This window comes from Erpetoichthys calabaricus, chromosome 7, assembly GCF_900747795.2.
Source record: "Erpetoichthys calabaricus chromosome 7, fErpCal1.3, whole genome shotgun sequence".
NCBI classification, from domain to species: Eukaryota; Metazoa; Chordata; class Cladistia; order Polypteriformes; family Polypteridae; genus Erpetoichthys; species Erpetoichthys calabaricus.
This window is the reverse complement of record NC_041400.2, coordinates 178,630,662-178,651,038: the sequence shown is the minus strand read 5'-3', so window position 1 is coordinate 178,651,038 and position 20,377 is coordinate 178,630,662. Positions and strand designations below refer to the sequence as shown.

The 20,377-nt window shown below is 43.6% G+C and overlaps 2 protein-coding genes across 9 annotated transcripts in view; one reads left to right on the top strand and one right to left on the bottom strand.

The window, feature by feature from the left end:
* The window catches only part of LOC114654912 (baculoviral IAP repeat-containing protein 1-like), an 828,238-nt gene that overhangs the window by 625,666 nt on the left and 182,195 nt on the right, over positions 1 to 20,377 (bottom strand). The gene's annotated exons all lie outside the window — the stretch shown is intronic.
* Positions 1 to 20,377, top strand: part of LOC114654913 (calpastatin-like) — a 202,279-nt gene that overhangs the window by 72,028 nt on the left and 109,874 nt on the right. Inside the window, exon 1 of one of the 8 annotated variants that reach the window (XM_051930034.1) lies at positions 7,849 to 8,012. The exons of the other annotated variants lie outside the window; for them this stretch is intronic. Coding sequence (XP_051785994.1) covers positions 8,010 to 8,012 — 3 coding nt within the window. The 5' untranslated portion in view covers positions 7,849 to 8,009. Of the gene's footprint in view, positions 1 to 7,848; positions 8,013 to 20,377 lie in introns of those variants that run through there. 8 annotated transcript variants of the gene reach the window in all.

Here is a 20,377-nt window from a genome sequence, read left to right as displayed (position 1 = left end):
GAATTGGCCGATGTTAAGAGTGGTGTCCAGCAGGGGTCAGTGCTAGGGCTGCTACTGTTTTTAATATATATATATATATATATATATATATTAGTGATTTGGATAAAAATATAAGTAACAAGCTGGGTAAATTTGCAGATGATACCAAGTTTGGTGGATTAGCAGATAATCTCGAATCCGTTAAATCATCATAGAGGGACCTGGACAGCATGCAAGCTTGGGCAGACTTGTGGCAAATGAAATTTAATGTTAGTAAATGTAAAGAATTACACATAGGAGGTAAAAATGTGAGGTTTGAGTACACAGTGGAGGTCTGAGAATCAAAAGTGTACACCTTATGAGGAGGATTTAGGACTCATAGTGGACTTGTCACTATCAACTGTCAGACAATGTGTAGAAGCCATTAAGAAGGCTAACAGAATGTCAGGTTATATAGCACCTTGATGTGTGGAGTACAAGTCACAGGAGGTTCTGCTCAACCTTTATAACACACTGGTGAGGCCTCATCTGGAGTACTGAGTGCAGTTTTGGCCTCCAGGCTACATAAAGGACATTAGGTTAGGGTTAATGACATAGAACATTAGGAAGTTTTTCTTTACACAGAGAACCACAGGCACATGGAATAAGTGACCAAGTAGTGTGGTGGACAGTAAGACTTAAAGGACTTTCAAAACTCAACTTGATGTTTTTTTAGACAAATTAAGTGGATAGGAACACCAGGCTTTGTTGAACTGAATGGCCTGTTCTCGTCCAGATTGTTCTAATATCCTAATAATAATAACAGCTGTGAGAGCGCAAGGTGGGCTGACACAATGGGTCATACGTCTAAGTCTCCACTCATCCAAGGCAATGTTATTTTGTGCAATTTTATAGAATATAATTCTTTTACCTCAGTATGATATTGGGTGCTACCCCAGTGTCTGAAATGAAGCCCATCATCTGACTTCAGTGTTGAATAAAGTGCCCAACAGCCTTAAAAATAAAGGGGCCACAGAGGTTCTTCACCCAGAGAACCACAGACACTTGGAATAAGCTAGTGTGGTAGACAGCAGGATTTTCACAGGAGCTTTGTTGAGCTGAATGGCCTGCTCTTGTCTGGATTGTCCCAGTGTTCTAATGTGTGGAATACGAGTCAAAAGGAGGGTCTGCTGAAGCTTTATAATGCACTGGTTAGACCTCAGCTGGAGTGCTGTGCATAGTTTTGGCCTTTATATTACAAAAAAGATGTAGCAGTGCTAGAGAAAGTCCAGGGGCTGATTCCAGGACTGCAGGGTATGAGGAAATATTAAAAGAGCCAAGACTTTCTGGTTTAAGCAAATGAGCTTAACAGAAGATGTGATTGAAGCTTCTTAAATTATGAACAGAATTAGTCCAGTAGATCAGGACTGTTCGTTTAAAATGAATTCTTTAAAAACACTGGCGCACAACTGGAAACTTGTTAAGGGAAATTTCGCACAAACATTAGGAAGTTTTCTTCACAAAGAGAACCATAAACATGGGATAAGTAACCAAGTAGTGTGGTAGACAGGAGGACTTTTGGGACCATCAGAACTTGATTTGGTGTTATTCTTTGAAGAATTAAGTGGATAGAGAAGTGGATGGTGTGCTTTGTTGGGCTGAATGGCCTGTTTTTATCTAAACTTTTCTAATGTTCTAACGTTTTCATCATCTGAACAATATGCACAAGCAATTAAAAAGTGTAGTAAAACGTTAGGTTATATCATTAAAACTGTTGAATATCAATCAAGGAACATTATGCTCAGACTATACTGTATAATGCACAAGTGAGATCGCATCTGGAGTGTTGTGTGCAATTCTGGTCACCACGCTAGAAGAAAGACATAGCAGCACTTGAAGCTGTTCAGAGGAGAGCAACCAAGTTCATCCCAGGACTTGAAATCATATCAACTGTGACAAACTCAACGAAATAAGTATTTTCATTCTCAAGCAAAGGCGAATATTCTGGGACCTAACCAAAGTCTTCAGTATCCTCAGAGGCATTCATAAAGTAGGTCCAGCAGAATTCTCTCAGCTTAATGATGAATCACGTACTTGAGGACACAAGTGGAAATTAAGGAGAAGTGAATTTAGGACTGAAGCCAGGAGGCACTTCCTTACACAAAGAGTTCTGGGAATCTGGAACAAACTACCGAGACATGGAGTTGAAGATGAAACCTCGATAGCCTTTAAGAAGATCTGGATGAGATATCGGGACAGCTTAGCGATTAGCTAAACAAACGGTCTTGAAGGACTAAATGGTCTCTTCTTGTTTGTCAAATTTTTTATGTTCTTATGCTCCAAAATGTCCATTCTAACCTATTTTATGATCAAATATTAAGTGTGGCAAACTATGTAATTCACATAAAATAGCAACAACTTTCTTAGCAGAATTTGAAAATGAGGGTGGTGACCCCCACAACGAAGCCTTCTTTAGATGACAGACATGCATAACCTATAGTGTCCTATGTTTATATTTTTAAAATCTGATCACCTTGCTTTTTACGCTTTTACATTCCAACCTTGTAGCTCAGCTTTGTTATTTGGGTTGGAGACGGTGGCACTGACAAAAAAAACAGGAGACAGAGCTGGAGGTGGCAGAGTTAAAGATGTTAAGATTTGCATTGGGTGTGACGAGGGCAGGATTAGAAATGAGGACATTAGAGGGTCAGCTCAGGTTGGATGGTTGGGAGACAAAGTTAGAGAGGTGAGATTGCATTGGTTTGGACATGTGCAGAGGAGAGATGCTGGGTATATTGGGAGAAGGATGCTAAGGATAGAGCTGCCAGAGTAGAGGAAAAGAGGAAGGCCTAAGCGAAGGTTTATGGATGTGGTGAGAGAGGACATGCAGGTGATGGGTGTAACAGAGCAAGATGCATAGGACAGAAAGATGTGGACAGAAAGATATGTAGAAGATGATCCGCTGTGGCAACCCCTAACGGGACCTGCCGATAAAAGAAGAAGACATTCCACCCTGATCGCTGGATTCACTCCTTTGTGTTCATTTCTTCATCCCCAGTAATGCAGTTCACCTTTCTTTACATTTTCAATTTTTCCTATTTGGTGTGGCAGCCTCTAGCTCAGAACGAATGAAGCCGGGCAGGCTCAGTTCCTGTGCGAGCCTGTGTAGTGACTCATACTGTGCTGTTGTTCATTCAGTGTTCTTTATGTTGATTTTATGTTACTCAGACTAGAAAAAACAGTTTCCTTTTATTTGTTTAGCCAGCACTTTTTTTTCAGAGAGCTTTAAAACTCAAACGTGCACAGTGCAATTAATTGTTAGCTTCTGCAGAGAGCACGCTGACTTGATGAAGTGACTTGCTCTCTTTCCCTTTACACGACTCTTACCCTTAAAAGGACTGCTTGCCCCTTTTAGGGTCCCTTGCCACTGAGCAAGTTGAACCATTGTGCTTTCGGACAGCAGTGTAGTCCATAGGCCTCTCTGTTTGGATTAACTGTGTGGACTGCTTACCTTAAGTGTAGAATTCTGAATACTGTTAGTTAAACTAATGATATGAAATGTGTTGCTGTCTTTGTAGAGGGGATTTGTGAACATGTGAATTTCCACTTGCACTTCCACTTAGTAAAGTATCTATCTATCTATCTATCTATCTATCTATCTATCTATCTATCTATCTATCTATCTATCTATCTATCTATCTATCTATCTATCTATCTATCTATCTATCTATCTATCTATCTATCTATTTGTATGTGGGAATGTTTGCTGATGATTTAACTCTGAAAGCTGAGTTACTATCTTTGATCGGGAAAAACTCGGATGTCTTTTCCTCACTGCCTAAACTCACTAAAACTTGCTGAACATAAAATTGTAGCTGGGCCCGGTGTTAAGGTGCAAATACGGCCCTATTATATACCAGAGGCACGTGTGGTACATGTATGGCATGGTGGTACATTTATTCCAGCTTAGGTATGGTCTGTGCGGATCTTGCATTTTTTTTCTACGTTTTTTTCCAGGTACTCCATAAAACACCAGAAAGACATGATGGCTATGTTAACTCTGAAACTGTTTTCCGAACACATTTGGGTGTATCTGATGGATTTTTGGCCTGCCGATCACAAAAATCACCTTTAGATTTTCCTAACATCTATGTTTTCATTGCATTTGGCTATAGTTGGGATTTACTGTTCTATTATACTAGCTGTGTAAGCCGGTGCTGTAAAAAGCCCGGGGTCCTAGAAACTATTGAAATCGTCAGAAAAAAATGTAAATGTATACATTTATAGGACTTGTAAAAGTTACCGTTTTTTTAACTTTTATTCTCTCTAAATCACGATCACGATCCATACTGTTGGCAGCTTTTTTTTATTGGCACATTTAGAGGACAAAGGACACTGGCGGAGAGGTGCAAATGGTTTTCAGGTGGGCCGGATCTACGAGTTTTTTCGTAGACTCTGGTAATTCTAGTGTTAAACGGACCGCTCGCCATTACAGACCTGCTGCTTTAATAGGACATATGGAACACCAGTTCATACGTTTGGTGGCTCATACCGGGCTGATGCTGTTTGTTAGCGTCAGTACAATATTAAGAATTTTGAATGTTATTTCCATTACTGTAATTGAAAACATTGTTAAAGTTTGACTTGTTTAAACCAGGTCCACTTACCTAATCATATAGTATGGCTGTTTGTGTGTGTTTTTTAATGCAATGGGACTCTTTAGTACGGCTGTCCCATTCGCAGTATAGTACCTCCTTCATATTCGCGGGGATCTTCTGCCTCTTAAATGGGAAGGTGTTGCTGTGCTGTGAATGTGACAGCCATGTTAAAGAGTCCCATTACATTAAAAAGAACTGGCCACTCTAGTGGGTTGCAGGGCAGAAGAGTGAGCCACATAAACCACTTGTCAGCCCAATGGAGATATTTTGGCCTTCTTTACATATTAAATTTTGTGAAGTGATGGACAAAGGAAGGTGTTTCCATGAATAACTGGTGCCATGATTAAGGAAGGCTTTTTTGTTGGTCCACGTATTGGACATGCCATCAATGATAAGTTGTTCAGGCCACATGGAAGGCATCCAAGGATGTTGTTCTGAATTTTCGTGGCAACTGCGGTAGTAGAGTGACATACCATGTCAGCCATTTATGGATGCAACAAGAAGTGAAGCAAAATGACACCTTTTATTGGCTAGCTTTTGGATGCCCATCCTGCCCATGTGGCATCTACAAACCTCCATTTATGGATTGCATTAAATAAAAAAGCCTGCGGTGGGTTGGCACCCTGCCCAGGATTGGTTCCCTGCCTTGTGCCCTGTGTTGGCTGGGATTGGCTCCAGCAGACCCCCGTGACCCTGTGTTCGGATTTAGCGGGTTGGAAAATGGATGGATGGATTAAATAAAAAAGCCCCAAGCTTTTGTATTTAGCATATGAAATACTGACCCTTTCATTTTGGATGACCGTCATACCTTGAATTTTAACACAACCACAAAACATTATGCATTATTTTATATTTTTTGTATATGAGTCAGTTTAATGCCTTTTCTCTCAAAAATGATGACGAATACTAACAATGCAATCCCAGCCTTTAAACTTCACTGACATTTCTGAAATTCTGAATGCAACAGCACAAGCTGTGAGTTGGAACAAATCCCACCGAGGTCAAACTAGCACATTGTGTTTCAAGCATCGTGTCGATTTCAATTTTTGGCTTGCTCATGCATTTGACGGCTAGCTTGCTCCATGCATTCCCTGAACTTTCCGTAAACACAGGTATATTTTCTGTACACCTGTGCTATCCATCAGCATCAAACAGTTGTCAGAAATCCGCCGTATTGACCACTGAATGCAGCAGGCAAAGAACAAAATGAACAACTTGCAGTGTTTTGACTTAAACTGCCAACAGCAGCAGGCCGTAACTGCCAGTGATTATCTGGCACTTGTTGACATTGTTTGACTCTCAAATGTCTATTTTGTAATTAAAGGGAAAATTTTGGCTTTAAACTCGAAATGTCCACTTTAACCTCGTAGTTTACTTTATCATTAAAGCAGACCGTTATAAACGTCATCTTAAAACCGACCCCGTTGTTAAATCGCTATGCGCTTCTGGGGCTTCCTCCTGACCTGACAGCAGCATCGCCACACAGAACACATTAAATTTGTGATATTCCAGCTCTCTGCACATTTAGAATCCTTAGATTTATACTGGATATCACTTTCATGATGAAATGCATTAAAATATGTATGTTGCATTTTACAGACAAATTGTTAACTTTGTTTAAATAATGAATACTCTTAATAATTACACATATGGGGGTGGCACGGTGGCAGAGCGGCAGCGCCGATACCTCGCAGGGAGTTACATCCCTTGTGATCCCTGCCTGGAGTTTGCATGTTTTCCTGGTGGGTTTCCACAGTGGGCTCAGTTGTCCATCCAAAGACATGAAGGTTTGGGGATTTGGTGAAGCTACAATGACGCTAGTGATTGTGTGTGTGCTTGTGTTCACCTTGTGACGAGCTGATGCTCCATCCAGGGATTTTGTTTCTGTCTTGCGCCAATGCTGCTGGACTGAGCGTATCCCCGAATTGATGGATGTAATCATTAAACATCCTTTTCAGAGATAAGGTGTCCTCGGAATTTAATGGATGTTTCGGGCACACACGTTGCATCGCGTGAAGTATAAACCTGGCCTTAGGCGCCTTCCTTTTCAGCTGATGATCTTGACTAGGGCTTATTTTCGGAGAAACACAGGCGGAGTGGTGGCTTTGAGGCTAAGGATCTGCGCTGGTATCCAGAAGGTTGCCGGTTCGAATCCCCGTCACTGCCAAAAAGAGATCCTACTCTGCTGGGCCCTTGAGCAAGACCCTTAACCTTCAATTGCTCTGGGGCGCTGTACAATGGCTGACCCTGCGCTCTGACCCCAAGGGGTATGTGAAAACTAACAAATTCCTAATACGAGAAATTATATAAGGCAAAATAAAGAACAGTATATACAGAGCAGGCACTATATAGCGGTGAAGTGGTAGTGGTCCAGTAGGGATTAGTGTCCACATTCTGGGTCCTCCCTGTGTGGAGTTTGCATGTTCTCCCTGTGACTGCCTGGATTTCCAGTTCAAAGATCAAGTCAAAAAAAATAAATAAAAGCTCAAAAGTCCAAAGGTCAGATGGATTGGTGCTGTGTGTGTGTCTGTGTGTTCACCCTGTGATGTCCTGGGGATTGTTATGCTTGCTGGGATAGGCTCCAGCTGCCCTATGACCCTGCTCAGGATAAAGCAGGTTTAGAAAATGGATGGGATTGCCTGTTTTAATATGACATGTCTTTCATTTTGATCTCTAGGAGTTTAGCTGTGGTTGCTGACAGTCTACAGTTTGAGCAAACAAACAGGAGCGACATGCATACTGTAAATGACATGTCCTACCAGAAATGCATCCGTCAGAATCCAGAGGTTACAAAAAACTGCAGGCAAGGAAAGTTAGAAGGGCGCCAGCTTGTCATTATTTTTTTCCACAGAGAGGCGTTCCCGGCCCATTTCAGGGTGATGCCCTTCATACTAGGAGCAGGTTTGCACTCGTCGATGTTTGTTACTGTACATCTGAGTCAGGGCGGGGTGCCGTGGGGTGGGGACGGCTAAGTTACAGTTTTACTGTGCATGATGGGGTAGCATGCAGAAAGCAGGCCTGGCTGACAGCTTACTCGTGGCAGGCTGGGCTGCTGCCCAGGGAAGGCACAGAACACCGGGCCTCTCGGAGCTGCATGCCATGCTTGAGAGTCTGCTCAGTTTTGTCTGATCACAAGTTATATTTAGCTTTTCCTGCATTGAGGGATGATGTGCTGTCATTACACACAAGGTGGAGCTGCCTCGGCTGAAGAGGGAGGGGAGCTTGAAGGAGATTGGCCTGCTGGGCTGCAGGGAGTGTCCTCAAGCTGGGCTGTGCTCGAGCTGCTTTTCTGGGTAGGAAGACTCGTTCCATGGTGGACTGTAAGCAGCTGACTGGCTCTGTGGACAGTTCTGGAGGATCATTGCTGTTGCAGTAAAGGCAGACGCTTTTGCAATGGTAAGCGTGACTAACCTCTCGTACTGGCATTGTTGTCTGAAGTTCGATGTACTGTTTTACTGTACTACTTGCCTGAGGGAAGAGACTCCTTATGAAGCAAGAGTTTAACAAAATGAAAATGGCACTTAGGGATTTGTCTAATCTAAGACCAGCTGGATGCCTGGGCACTCGGTGTCATCCTGTCAACACCCCTCACAACATGGCACAGTTGGTGACTAGGAAAGTTTCCAGTGTCCCTACTGGAAGGCTTCAGTTCCTGAAACTTTATAAAGCGTTCTGTGCAGCCAGGGACCGCCTGCAGCTACGGTAGGCGTGGGCTCACCCGTGTGCATGCAAGCTGGCTGAGGATTTAACCACAGAGAATCCCCAAAAACTTTATTGATGCCAGATGTGCGGCACAATGAGGCACATCAGAGCCCTGCATTGAGAAAATCCTTTGACGTTTTATCTCCAACTGTAACTGCGTCTGTAAATTGAGTTTTGAGCCCGTATTTTAAAAAAAAAAAAACCGCTGAGATTAGAAAATGGAAGGACAGATGCCAACCTGTAATACCTCACTATCGATCTCCCATCCAGAAATATGGCAAGAGAGAACAGTCACACTCATCTGGCCAGTGCAAAACGAACAACTAGCCTATCATGTGTGTGGAGGAAATGGAAGTAGCCATGTAGACAGTGACAGGACTGGTAATTAAGCCCAGGCTCCTGGAGCAGGGGGTCCGCCTTCCTAATCACTGCACTAGTGCTCCATCCAGTCTATCCATCCATTTCCTAACCTGCTTATTTAGCTTAGAGTCGCTCAGAGTTAGCTTGATGGTGTGCTCTGTGAATGGTGCGCTCGGTGAATGGTGCTTTGTAACATAAAGATTGATGGGTTCATTCAGAACCACAAATATGGTGTTGTTGGCTCCTGGTTAAATAAAGCAGGCAGGGGTCACAGAGTGGGGTCAGCATTGGGAATGAAACCAGCAACCTTGTGCTTTATAGACCACAGTCCTAAGCCAGTAGGCTGTGCGGCATGGCTGAGTGCATTGTCTTCCCCTACTGTTGTCGGGGTCTTTTATTGGGATCTGCCTCTGAGGGTGCATGCTGTAAAAGGTGCTATATAGGCTACTGACATACAGTAAGCTGATGTCACATTACGCATGTTTCAGCCCTGGTGCGTGTCAGACTTGCCGACTATGCTTGCTCATGTCTTTGCCAGAGCATATCAATTTAAATGATATGAATACCAATGGGAATGTCTAATTTACCAACTCTGTGCCAACCTTCTGTGCTTGCACTTACTTATTACTGCTTTATGGAGCTGGTACTGTGCAAAGGGTTAACAGGTATGGCAAGTTTGGCCGCAGTCTCTGTCCTTGTTTTTCCTTTTTGTCTGTTCTGTCGTGCTCCATAAAACTCGAGTCATCGGACAGATTCGTCTTCTTTTCTGTTGTTTGGTCCAAAACACTTGCAATCCTTATTCCTCGTATTTCTATTCTATGCATTATACTTCTAAATGAGCAGTCATTGGCTGCTAGTTCTCATGCACACGGAGCCCACCCCAAAGACTAAAGACAGGGGCGAGTCATAGACTATTGGGTATGTTAAACTGGATGGCTGGCTTTATGGAGTGTGCTGCTGACTCGCTAAGATTATGTAATTGAAGACTACGACATAAAATCGCTGGAAACGTTGTCAAATGTGACATGGCCTGTAGGTGACAGAGGTCCTTACTGTCACTTTGGATGTTATCAGCATAATGTATGGTCATTAAAGTTTTACATTTCTTTATTTTGTTAACGCCTTTATCTCAGGTGACCTACAATTGATTACATTTCTTTGTTCAACCACAGCACAGGCAGGTGCAGTGACTTGCTCAGGGCCACACAGCATCACTAGTGGGATTTGAATCCACAACCTTATGGTTTGAAGTCCAAAGCCTGAACCAGTACACCACACTAGAGACTTTCTTAGCCAAGACCCCTTTAGATCATGCCCATACTAGTGCAGTGTGGCTGTGACTGGTGAGCAGGTGGAAGTAGTTGGAGGCTTCATCAGCATGGAACCTGATGGTTGACATACAGCAGTGGCAGTGATAAGAAGCACACTGTGCTTAAAGCCACCTGGGAATACCCTAAGGATTCTCCATTCATTTAGCAATAAAACTTCAGCTCCTCTAAGGGCTCGTTTATACTTCACGCTCAGAACTCGAACGCACACTCATCATGGCTGCCACACGTTCCCAGCGTTCATTTGATGCGTCCTCTGAGCAGGTCCTCAGAAATTAACGTGATGTGTGCGCGAGTTGCAGTACCAGCAAAAAGTCGGGGGACGCAGTGTGATAAAAGTTGGAGCGTGACGTCAGAGACTCTGTTTACTATCTACATGTGACAGAAAGCTGCTATGCGGATCCTCCGGGATCAATGTGCCTGCTTCGATGTTTGATGAATAGTTCAATGTGGTGAAGCAAAATGCCGACATATAAATACATTCGTGGTGCTTTTAGATAGATAGATAGATAGATAGATAGATAGATAGATAGATAGATAGATAGTTACTTTATTAATCCCAAGAGGAAATTGACATACTCCAGCAGCAGCATACTAATAAAAAACAATATTAAATTAAAGAGTGATAACAATGCAGGTATAACAGACAATAACTTTGTATAATTTTAACGTTTACCCCCCCGGGTAGAATTGAAGAGTCGCATAGTGTGGGGGAGGCACGATCTCCTCAGTCTGTCAGTGGAGCAGGACAGTGACAGCATCTGTCGCTGAAGCTGCTCTTCTATCTGGAGATGACACTGTTTAGTTGACGCAGTGGATTCTCCATGATTGACAGGAGCCTGCTCAGCGCCCGTCGCTCTGCCATGGATGTCAAACTGTCCAGCTCTGTGCCCACAATAGAGCCTGCCTTCCTCACCAGTTTGTCCAGGCGTGTGGTGTCCCTCTTCTTCATGCTGCCTCCCCAGCACACCACCGCATAGAAGAGGGCGCTCGCCACAACCATCTGATAGAACATCTGCAGCATCTTATTGCAGATGTTGAAGGACGCCAGCCTTCTAAGGAAGTATAGTCGGCTCTGTCCTTTCTTGAACAGAGCATCAGTATTGGCAGTCCAGTCCAATTTATCATACCAGCTGCATTCCCAGGTATTTTATATTCAAGCATCGCATATTCCCCATCGTAATGACACAATATATTTTAAAATTCACACATACCATCTTCTGTGCTGTCTTTTTTTTCATCAGATGTACGGCGGCGTATTTGAGTCACAGAGGATAAAAAATTAGGGACGCGGTGAAAAGGTCTATTTTGTGATTAAAGTGTAGAGAAAAGCCAAGCAAAATGACACCTTTTATTGGCTAGCTAGAAAGATTACAATATGCAAGCTTTCGAGGCAACTCAGGCCCCTTCTTCAGGCAAGATGTGATTAAAGTGGAAATTTCACCTTAAATCTCGAAATGTTCACTTTAGCCTCGTAGTTTACTTTATCATTAAAGTAGATCGTCGTAAACGTCATCTTAAAACCGACCCAGTTGTTAGTTGCTTTGTACTTCTGGGGTTCCCTCCTGAACTGACAGCAACAGCAAGCAGCAATCGCCACACAGAACACGTTCCATTTATGATATTCCAGCTCTCTGCACATTTAGAATCCTTGGATTTATACTTGATATCACTATCATGATGAAATGCTTTAAAGTATGTATGTTACATTTTACAGATAAATCATTAAATTCATTTAAACAATGAATGCTATTAATAATTACACATGGTGGTGGAGCGGTAGCACTACTGCCTCACATTAGGGAGTCACGACCCTGGTGTTTCCTGCCTGGTGTTTGCACATTTTCCTGGTGGGTTTCCACAGTGGGCTCCGGTTTCCTTCCAAACACATGAAGGTTTGGGGATTTGGTGACGCTAAAATGATGCTAGTGTGTGTATGTGAGTGCTTGTATTCACCTTGTGATGAGTTGATGCCCCATCCAGGGATTGTTTCTGCCTCGTGCCCCATGCTTGCTGGAATGGGCGCATCCCTGGATTGATGGATTTAATCATTAAACATCCATCCTTTTCAGAGATATTGTGGCAAGGTGTCCTCGGAATTGAATGGATGTTTCAGGCAATTCACAACACAGCAAAGCCAAACCTGTTCTCACCGTGGTGATGTCTCGCATGCCACCTGGTGGAATCTTCCAGATTTACGTAAAGCACGCACGCAAGTATAAATAGTACAACCCTTGCGTGGCAGTAGCGTCCATGGGTGAACATGTTGCGACGCATGAAGTATAAACCCGGCCTAACACATCACAGAGACATGAATGACCACAGTGCAACCACAAGAGGACAATACACCTTCCATCGTTGGTATCTCTTTCATATGTCACATGTGCTACATGTCACCAGCATGGGGTTTTAAAGGTAACACACCTGGCTGAATTAATGCCAACAGCTGTAGTTTACTGGGCACATAATGTAAGCCGACCAGGCTGTAGAAAAGGCGCTATGGCATGGAACTGGACAGTTTGACATCTGTGGCAGAGCGACGGGCGCTCAGCAGGCTCCTATCAATTATGGAGAATCCACTGCATCCACTAAACAATGTCATCCCCAGTCAGAAGAGCAGCTTCAGCGACAGACTGCGGTCACTGTCCTGCTCCACTGACAGACTGAGGAGATCATTCCTCCTCCAAACTATGCAAGTCTTCAATTCCACCCGGGGGGGGGGTAAACGTTAACATCATACAAAGTTATTGTCTGTTTTTACCTGCATTATTATCAATCTTTAATATTGTTTTTTGTATCAGTATGCTGCTGCTGGAGTATGTGAATTTCCCCTTGCGATTAATAAAGTATCTATCTATCTATCTATGGACTACTGTGGTGAGGTAGCCATCCAGCTGGAAAAGGCCCCCAGGCCGACTCAGGCGTAGGGTTAAAGGTCCAGGAGGCGTGATCAGAAGGGCCTCTGACAGGTCACTCTGCACAAAGGCCAGCGGTATGGAGCCTCACTGTCCTGTCACTGATTGTGAGCATTGTATGTGTCTGAGTAGCAGAGTTGACACAATCTTTCTGATAGACCAGTCTGGTGTGTTGGCTCTGCTTTGATGTGGTCACTTGAGGGCCACCAGATCTTTAAGAGTCACCTACTATGCCGGTCTGCTTAAATCTTGTCTGTATTCAGGAGTGCAGAAGAACGGAAGAAAGTGTCTGTCTGCTGCATGCCGATGGCCCACTGCCTTGCCTCTGGTGACATCCGAGGCATTTTGGAATGCACGGAAAACCGAGTGTAGCTGTTGTCTTAGTGTGACCTAACCTTTGATTTAAGACTTGGACTTGAGGACCCCTGTGACCCTGTGTTCGGATATAGCGGGTTGGACGACGACTGACTTGAAGGTGACCTGATCAGGCATTGTTTCAATTGGACCTCATTAGTAAAAGTGTGCCTAATGAACATTTATACATCTGCACAAGCTGCTGTGCTTGAAATAGAGTTTCTCATTCTGCAAAAATGGCTTGTTATTTGATCAAACATTACGAATGGACAAGACGTGTGATCAAGGTGGCTTTGATTGTGGTATGGATGTTGGTGCCAGGTGTAGTGGTCCCAGTATTTTAGAAACAACTGCCCTCCTGGGACTTTCATTTGCTGCATTCTCCAACCTTTTTTTCTGTGGTAGCATGCTATTTTAAACCAAAAACATCCCAAGGCACACCACTATTCTACTTAACACAGAAGCATTATATCTCATATGCAAGCTCAACTGTCCAAAGGGGCAGGACCACCGGAGAAGCCGGTAAGAAAAGCCGCTCTCGTACTGATTGAGCACTTCTCTCTCTTGCACTTATTGAGCACATTTCTCCCAGCTGCTTTGTCCCCTTGCCCACGCTTCTCTGTCACTGAGGCAACTCATATGCCCTGTGGCGGACGGCTAGGACGCCCCTGTGATGGAAGAACTTGGGGAGAGGACAGGTGCATGGCAATACCTCCCCCAGAACATGAGAGGGCGACCCCCCTGGCGGTGGCCATGGGCCCCAGCAGGGTTGAGCTTCCAAGCTCCCAGCCCATGGCCACCACCAGGGGGCGCCTGGAAAGTCCTCTGGAAGTGCTGCCAGAAGAGTATCTGGGTGCACCTGGAGCACTTCTGGGTGCTCTATAAAGGAGGCCGCCTCACTCCGTTCGAGGAGCCAGAGTCGGGAGGTGGAGGACAAAGCTTGCGTGGAGAGGAGTGGAGGCAGCAGAAGAGAAGGAAAGAAAGAGAGAAAATAAAAAAACAAAAAAGAAGAAGAGAAGGGACTGAGCAGTATGGTGTGCTATTTACTTGTGTACTGTGCTTTGAAGTGGGGAGCTGGGGAATAGAGCTGCCCCTCAAGAAAATAAAAAGCCTGTGCTTGGACTTGTGTCTCTGTGCTTGTCTGTGTCTGGGTTCGGGGAGCGGTACTGTCCCCATTATTTCCACAGCCTGCTGTCCACTGGCTCTGGTAGATTTGCTGCCGACCACACACCCGGGCAGATGTACTGTAGATCAGCAAACCAGTCGTCAGGCTTGACATCCGTTCTGACTAGAAGTTGTGTCGCATTTAGTAGGCTTAGACTTGTGAACAGAATGAAAGTATTACAGAGTAGGAGCCCCCAAATTAAAACACCAAAACAATCTAGACAAGAACAGACCATTCAGCCCAACAAAGCTCACCAGTCCTATCCACTCAATTCTTCCAAAATAACATCAAGTCCAGTTTTGAAGGATCCCTGAAGTTCTACTGTCTACCACAGACGGTTCTTAATCCATGCCTATAAAATGAAACTCCAGGATGGCAAGGAAGGATGAGAGTTTTAAGCGCAGGTTCAGAAATAACACATTGTTTGCTAAGGCTCAGACGCCAGTCCCATACTTTGCCTTTTCTGCTGCTCTCTGCTGTGCTGTGGGTTCCGCTTGCTTACACATAAAATTCTTTAGGGATACTCCATCTGCCATTGTGGTCCTAAAAGTGATGTGTCAACTTAGATCATCTCCTTGGTAATGACCTGTTGTCGTGTTTTCACCAAAGGAGTCACTGAAGGCCTCTGGGTAAATGCACCCAATGACCCTCACTTTATCTACAATGGAGTTTCACAATCCTGACCCCAGCATTCCTGTGTGTCTGTTGGTTCACGTGGCAGCTGTGCTCTCAATTTGTGTTGCCAGTTGTGTGCTCTGAATCACAGCAGACAGCCACTGCTAGATATCTGGAGCTGCAGAATCAATGAAATAACAGTGAGGAGCATAAAAGCCTCCTAATGTGTAGTGAATACCAAGAATGGCCACCCTGATGACAGACGTTAAATGTCACTCTGCTAGTAAAGTCACCATTTGCTAGTTCACGACACTGATAGAGCTCATCGACATTCTGTATGGGTTTTTAATCAGGTACTCCACTTTTCCTGTCATATCCCAAAAGATGTACATGTTGGGTTAAAAAATGTGTGTGTGTGTGTGCATAAGTAGGCCTGTTATGGGCAACATCTTGGCCAGTGTTGATTCCTACCATGCTCCCAGTGCTGCTAGGAGAGCCTTTGGCCCTCTGTGACTCTGAATGGGATTAAGTTGGCCTAAGATACTGTCCTACCAGAACTCTTTATTTGTGACTGTATGCTTAGTAGCGACTCATCCATTTCCTAACGTGCTTTTGCTTTTACTTCTTCTAAGTACTTGGAAGACAACTTCCTCCAGACATGGTGAGAACATGCGAAGTCCACACTATATGAATAAAATATATTATTATTATTATTATTATTATAGACAACACTTAAGGACAGAATTCTAACCCAGGACTCTGGTAGTGCCATTATGTAACTGTGCCAAGGCTATTGCTATTAGCAAAATGCCAGGAAAGGATAAATAGTGCACATCTTCTTCTTCTTCATCTCTGTCTTCATCTTCTTCTTCTTAATCTTCATCTTCATCATCTTCATCTTTGTCTTCTTCTTCATCTCTGCCTTCATCTTCTTCTTCATCTTCAACTTCTTCTTTGTGTTTGTCTTCTTCTTCATCTCTGCCTTCTTCTTCTTCCTCTTTGTCTTCTTCATCTCTGCCTTCATCTTCTTCTTCTTCATCTCTGCCTTCTTCTTCTTCCTCTTTGTCTTTGTCTTCTTCATCTCTGCCTTCATTTTCTTCTTCTTCTTCTTCTTCTTCTTCTTCCTCTTTGTCTTCTTCATCTCTGCCTTCATCTTCTTCTTCTTCATCTTTGTCTTCTTCTTCTGCTTCTTCCATAGCTCTTCCCATTTTTTATATGGGGTCACTATTTTTCTGCATAGACTTCTCCAGTAGAGGTTTTGGTGTGATTTTTACAGATGGATGCCTTTCCCAACTCCCAACAATCCCCAATTATCTGATTTTTTGGGACTGGCCCCAAAATGGAGGCTGTCACCAATCCAAATGAATCACTTAAGCTACCAATTCTTAATTTAATATAGAGTCTTTTAAAAATATGCACATTTCATTGCAAAGAAAGCTATAACAGAGCCTAAAATATACAAACAGATCATAACATTACAGTCTCAAGCCCATTTAATCCAAGTCAAGGTCACCATGGGCAGGAGCCTGCCCGAGCAGCATTTGGGCACAAGGCAGGAGACAGTCAATCACAGGGGCACATTCATGCGCATTTACACCACGGCTAACCTGCATGTCTTTGGAAAGCCAGAGCACCCATAGGAAAACCTAGGAAGACACAAGAAAATGTGCAGACTCTGCCCAGGTACAGGATTTGGAGCTAAGATGTGTGGCACCGCGTCACTACACACCACACTGCCATAGAATCATCCATCCTTTTATTGAACCTGCATAGTCAACTTTTAAGATTTAAGGCTTTAATAAGACAATCCACACAAACACAGGGGTAAGTGAGTGAGCTACGACTTGAGCCAAGATATTCACACTAACCACTTTGTAAGCCTATTGTGTGTACTTAATTGTTCAAATATAAGTCTGTACGCAGCTAATCTTACTCCTTGACCAATGGGTGCAAGACAAGAATCAACCCTAGATGGGGTGTCAGTCCACTGCACACCACCATTCCAGTCCATTATAGAGTCACCAAACAAACTGATATACTGAAGTGAGAGCAAGCTGAAGCCCCTGCATGAAACCTGATCTCCCACACACATATGCACAGTGAGAATCTGGGAAGAATTTAGGAATCTAGGTAGGAACTAAAATGTTACATTTGAATGTGCAATGGGAGGTGTGAAACTTGAAAGTAGCACTTTTGAGAGTTGTAGTGGGCTCATCACCGTCAAGTTCCTGGCTGTGTGCAGAAGCCATTAAGAAGGCTAACAGAGCATTAGGTTTTAAATTATGATGTATGGGGGTACAAGTCAAAAGGGGCTATGATTAATCTTTATGCAGTGTCCTCCATAATGTTTGGGACAAAGACACAATTTTCTTTGATTTAGCCCTCTGCTTTTTAATCAGACGTGATTAAATGGTGCTTTGCAGAATTTCATTTAAGGGGATTTTGCATACATTTTGGTCCCACCATGTAGAAATTACAACATTTTTTTCTACACGGCCCCCCCATTTCAGGGCACCATAATGTTTGGGACCATTGGCGTCACAGGTGTTTGTGATTCCTCAGGTGGGTTTCATTGCTTCATAAGATACCTCTGCTTGCTTCTACCCTTTGGAGTCTGTAGTTGCCATTGTTCAACATGAGGACAAGAGCTGTGTCAATGAAAGTTAAAGAAGCCATCATGAGGCTGAAAAACAAGAATTAAAAGCTTAGAGCCATCAGTAAAACCTTAGGATGACCAAAATCAACTGCCTGGAATATCATGAAGAAGAAAGAACACACTGGTGAGCTCCGTAATCACAAAGGGACTGGTAGGCCAAGGCAGACCTCCACTGCTGATGACAGAAGAATCCTCACTATGGTAAAGACAAAGCCCCAAATTCCTGTGTGACAGATCAGAGACAGTCTTCAGGGGGCCGATGTGTGTGTGTCAGAGACGACGATCAGAAGAAGACTTCATGAACAGAAACACAGAGGCCACACTGCAAGATGCAAACCACTAGTTAGCCACAAAGACAGTTTGAGAAAAAGGACTTAAAAGAGCCTGCAGAATTCTGGTTAAAGGTCCTGTGGACAGACGAGACAAAGATAAACCTCATCAGAGTGATGGCGAGAGCAAATTATGGAGATGAAAAGGAACTGGCTGAGATCCAAAGCAGACCACCTCATTAAACATGGTGTTGGGGTGTTATGGCTTGGGCGTGTATGGCTGCCACAGGTCATGGCACACTTCATTGATGATGGAACTGCTGATAGCAGACACACAATGAATTCTGAGGTGAATAGAAACATCTGATCTGCTCAGGTTCCAGTAAAGGCCTCCAAACTCAGTGGACGACACTTCATCCTACAACACGATAATGGTCCAAACATACTGCTTAGGCAACACAGGAATTTGTCAGAGCTAAAGAATGGAAGACTCTTGAATGGCCAAGCCAGTCACCTGATTTAAATCCAACTGAACAGGCCTTCCATTTGCGGAATTCCATTTGAGAAAACCTAAGGGGACAAGCCCCCGAAACAAGCAGGAGCTGAAGATGGCTACATTAGAGGCTTGGCAGAGCATCACCAGAGAAGACCCTCAGCTCCTGGTGATGTCTATGAATCGCAGACTTCGCACAGTCATTGCATGTGAGGGATACACGACAAAGTCCTAATAATAGGCCTGCCATTGCTGTGTCCCATACATTAGAACACTCTAGACGAGAACAGGCCATTCAGCCCAACAAAGCTCGCCAATCCTATCCACTTATTTCTTCCAAAAAACATCAAGTCGAGTTTTGAAAGTCCCCAACGTCTTACTGTCTATCACACTACTTGGTAACTTATTCCAAGTGTCTATCGTTCTTTGTGTAAAGAAAAACTTCCTAATGTTTGTGCGAAATTTACCCTTAACAAGTTTCCAACTGTGTCCCCGTGTTCTTGATGAACTCATTTTACAGTCACAGTCCTGATCCATTGGACTAATTCCCTTCATAATTTTAAACACTTCAGTCAGGTCTCCTCTTAATCTCTTGAACAGGCTCAGCTCTTTGAATCTTTCCTCATAACTCATCCCTTGTAGCCCCTCAATCAGCCTAGTTGCTCTTCTCTGGACCTTTTCTAGTACTGCTATGTCCTTTTTGTAGCCTGGAGACCAAAACTGCACCCAGTACTTCAGATGAGGCCTCACCAGTGTGTTATAAAGGTTGAGCAGAACCTCCTTGGACTTGTACTCCACACATCAAGGCGCTATATAACCTGACATTCTGTTAGCCTTCTTAGTGGCTTCTGAACACTGTCGGGAAGTTGATGGTAGACCTGAAATTAGGGGACTGTGTAGAAAACGTGTTGTCATTCCTACATGGTGTGACCAAAATGTATGCAAATCCCTTTAAGTAAAAGTCTACAATGTGCACTTTAATCACGATGTCTGAATTGTTTGCTTTGTAATTTTAAACTGTGGAGCAGACAGGTGAATGAAGAAAAATGTATCTTTGTCCCAAACAGTATGGAGGGCACTTTACTCCTTAACTGAACTGACTTAACCCAATTTTTGTGTCATTGCTTCTGGTAGGTTTGACTGTAAGTCAGAAACCATCCAAGGATAGAATGCAACTCAGAAGAGTGACATAAGTGTAAAAAAAATGCATAGGAATAGTGCAATTTTAGAAAATCTAATAGGATGAGGCCTTTAATTTCAGTCCCAGTCTGATATGTGCATTTTTTTTGTAATGTAAGCCCCCACTGTTGTCCAAGTTCTCACAGTGTAGCTTAACATGTCAGGGATTTGTGTGAAAAGCAAAAGCTGCTTTCACCACAAGTCCAAGTGAAGAAAGAGACGTCATTAAAAACAGCCCTCTGCTCTCCATTGAGCATACCAGGCTGCATTGCCTCATGTTTGGGTGTGGTCGGCACAACTTGGCCTGAACACGCTCTGGAGGCGCTGATCGTTGCTTGTGTGTGATTTATGTCTATAGTGCGTTGCTTGTTCTCCTCTAGAAGAATGTGGTGTATTTGAAGAAGCAGGTAAAGTCTGTGGATCAGAAAAAGCCAGTCTCAGGTAGAGAGACGAGTGTGTGCCACAGGTCCAGGGACAGTAGTGACCGCCTGACTGCATGGTCCTCAAGTTTTACACCGTCTGCTTGTCCATTTATCTTTGTCCTAATGTCTTCACTCACTCACTATATTCCAATATGGCTGCTCAGCCAATGCACTGAAGACTCAGGTTCTTCCACTCACTCTTTATACAGCTATTCCAGTCTGGCCTCCAGTACATAAAAGAGTTCATGTACTCCTGCACTTTTAAAACATGTAGGGAAAGTAGCACTCTCAGGTAGAGGCCAT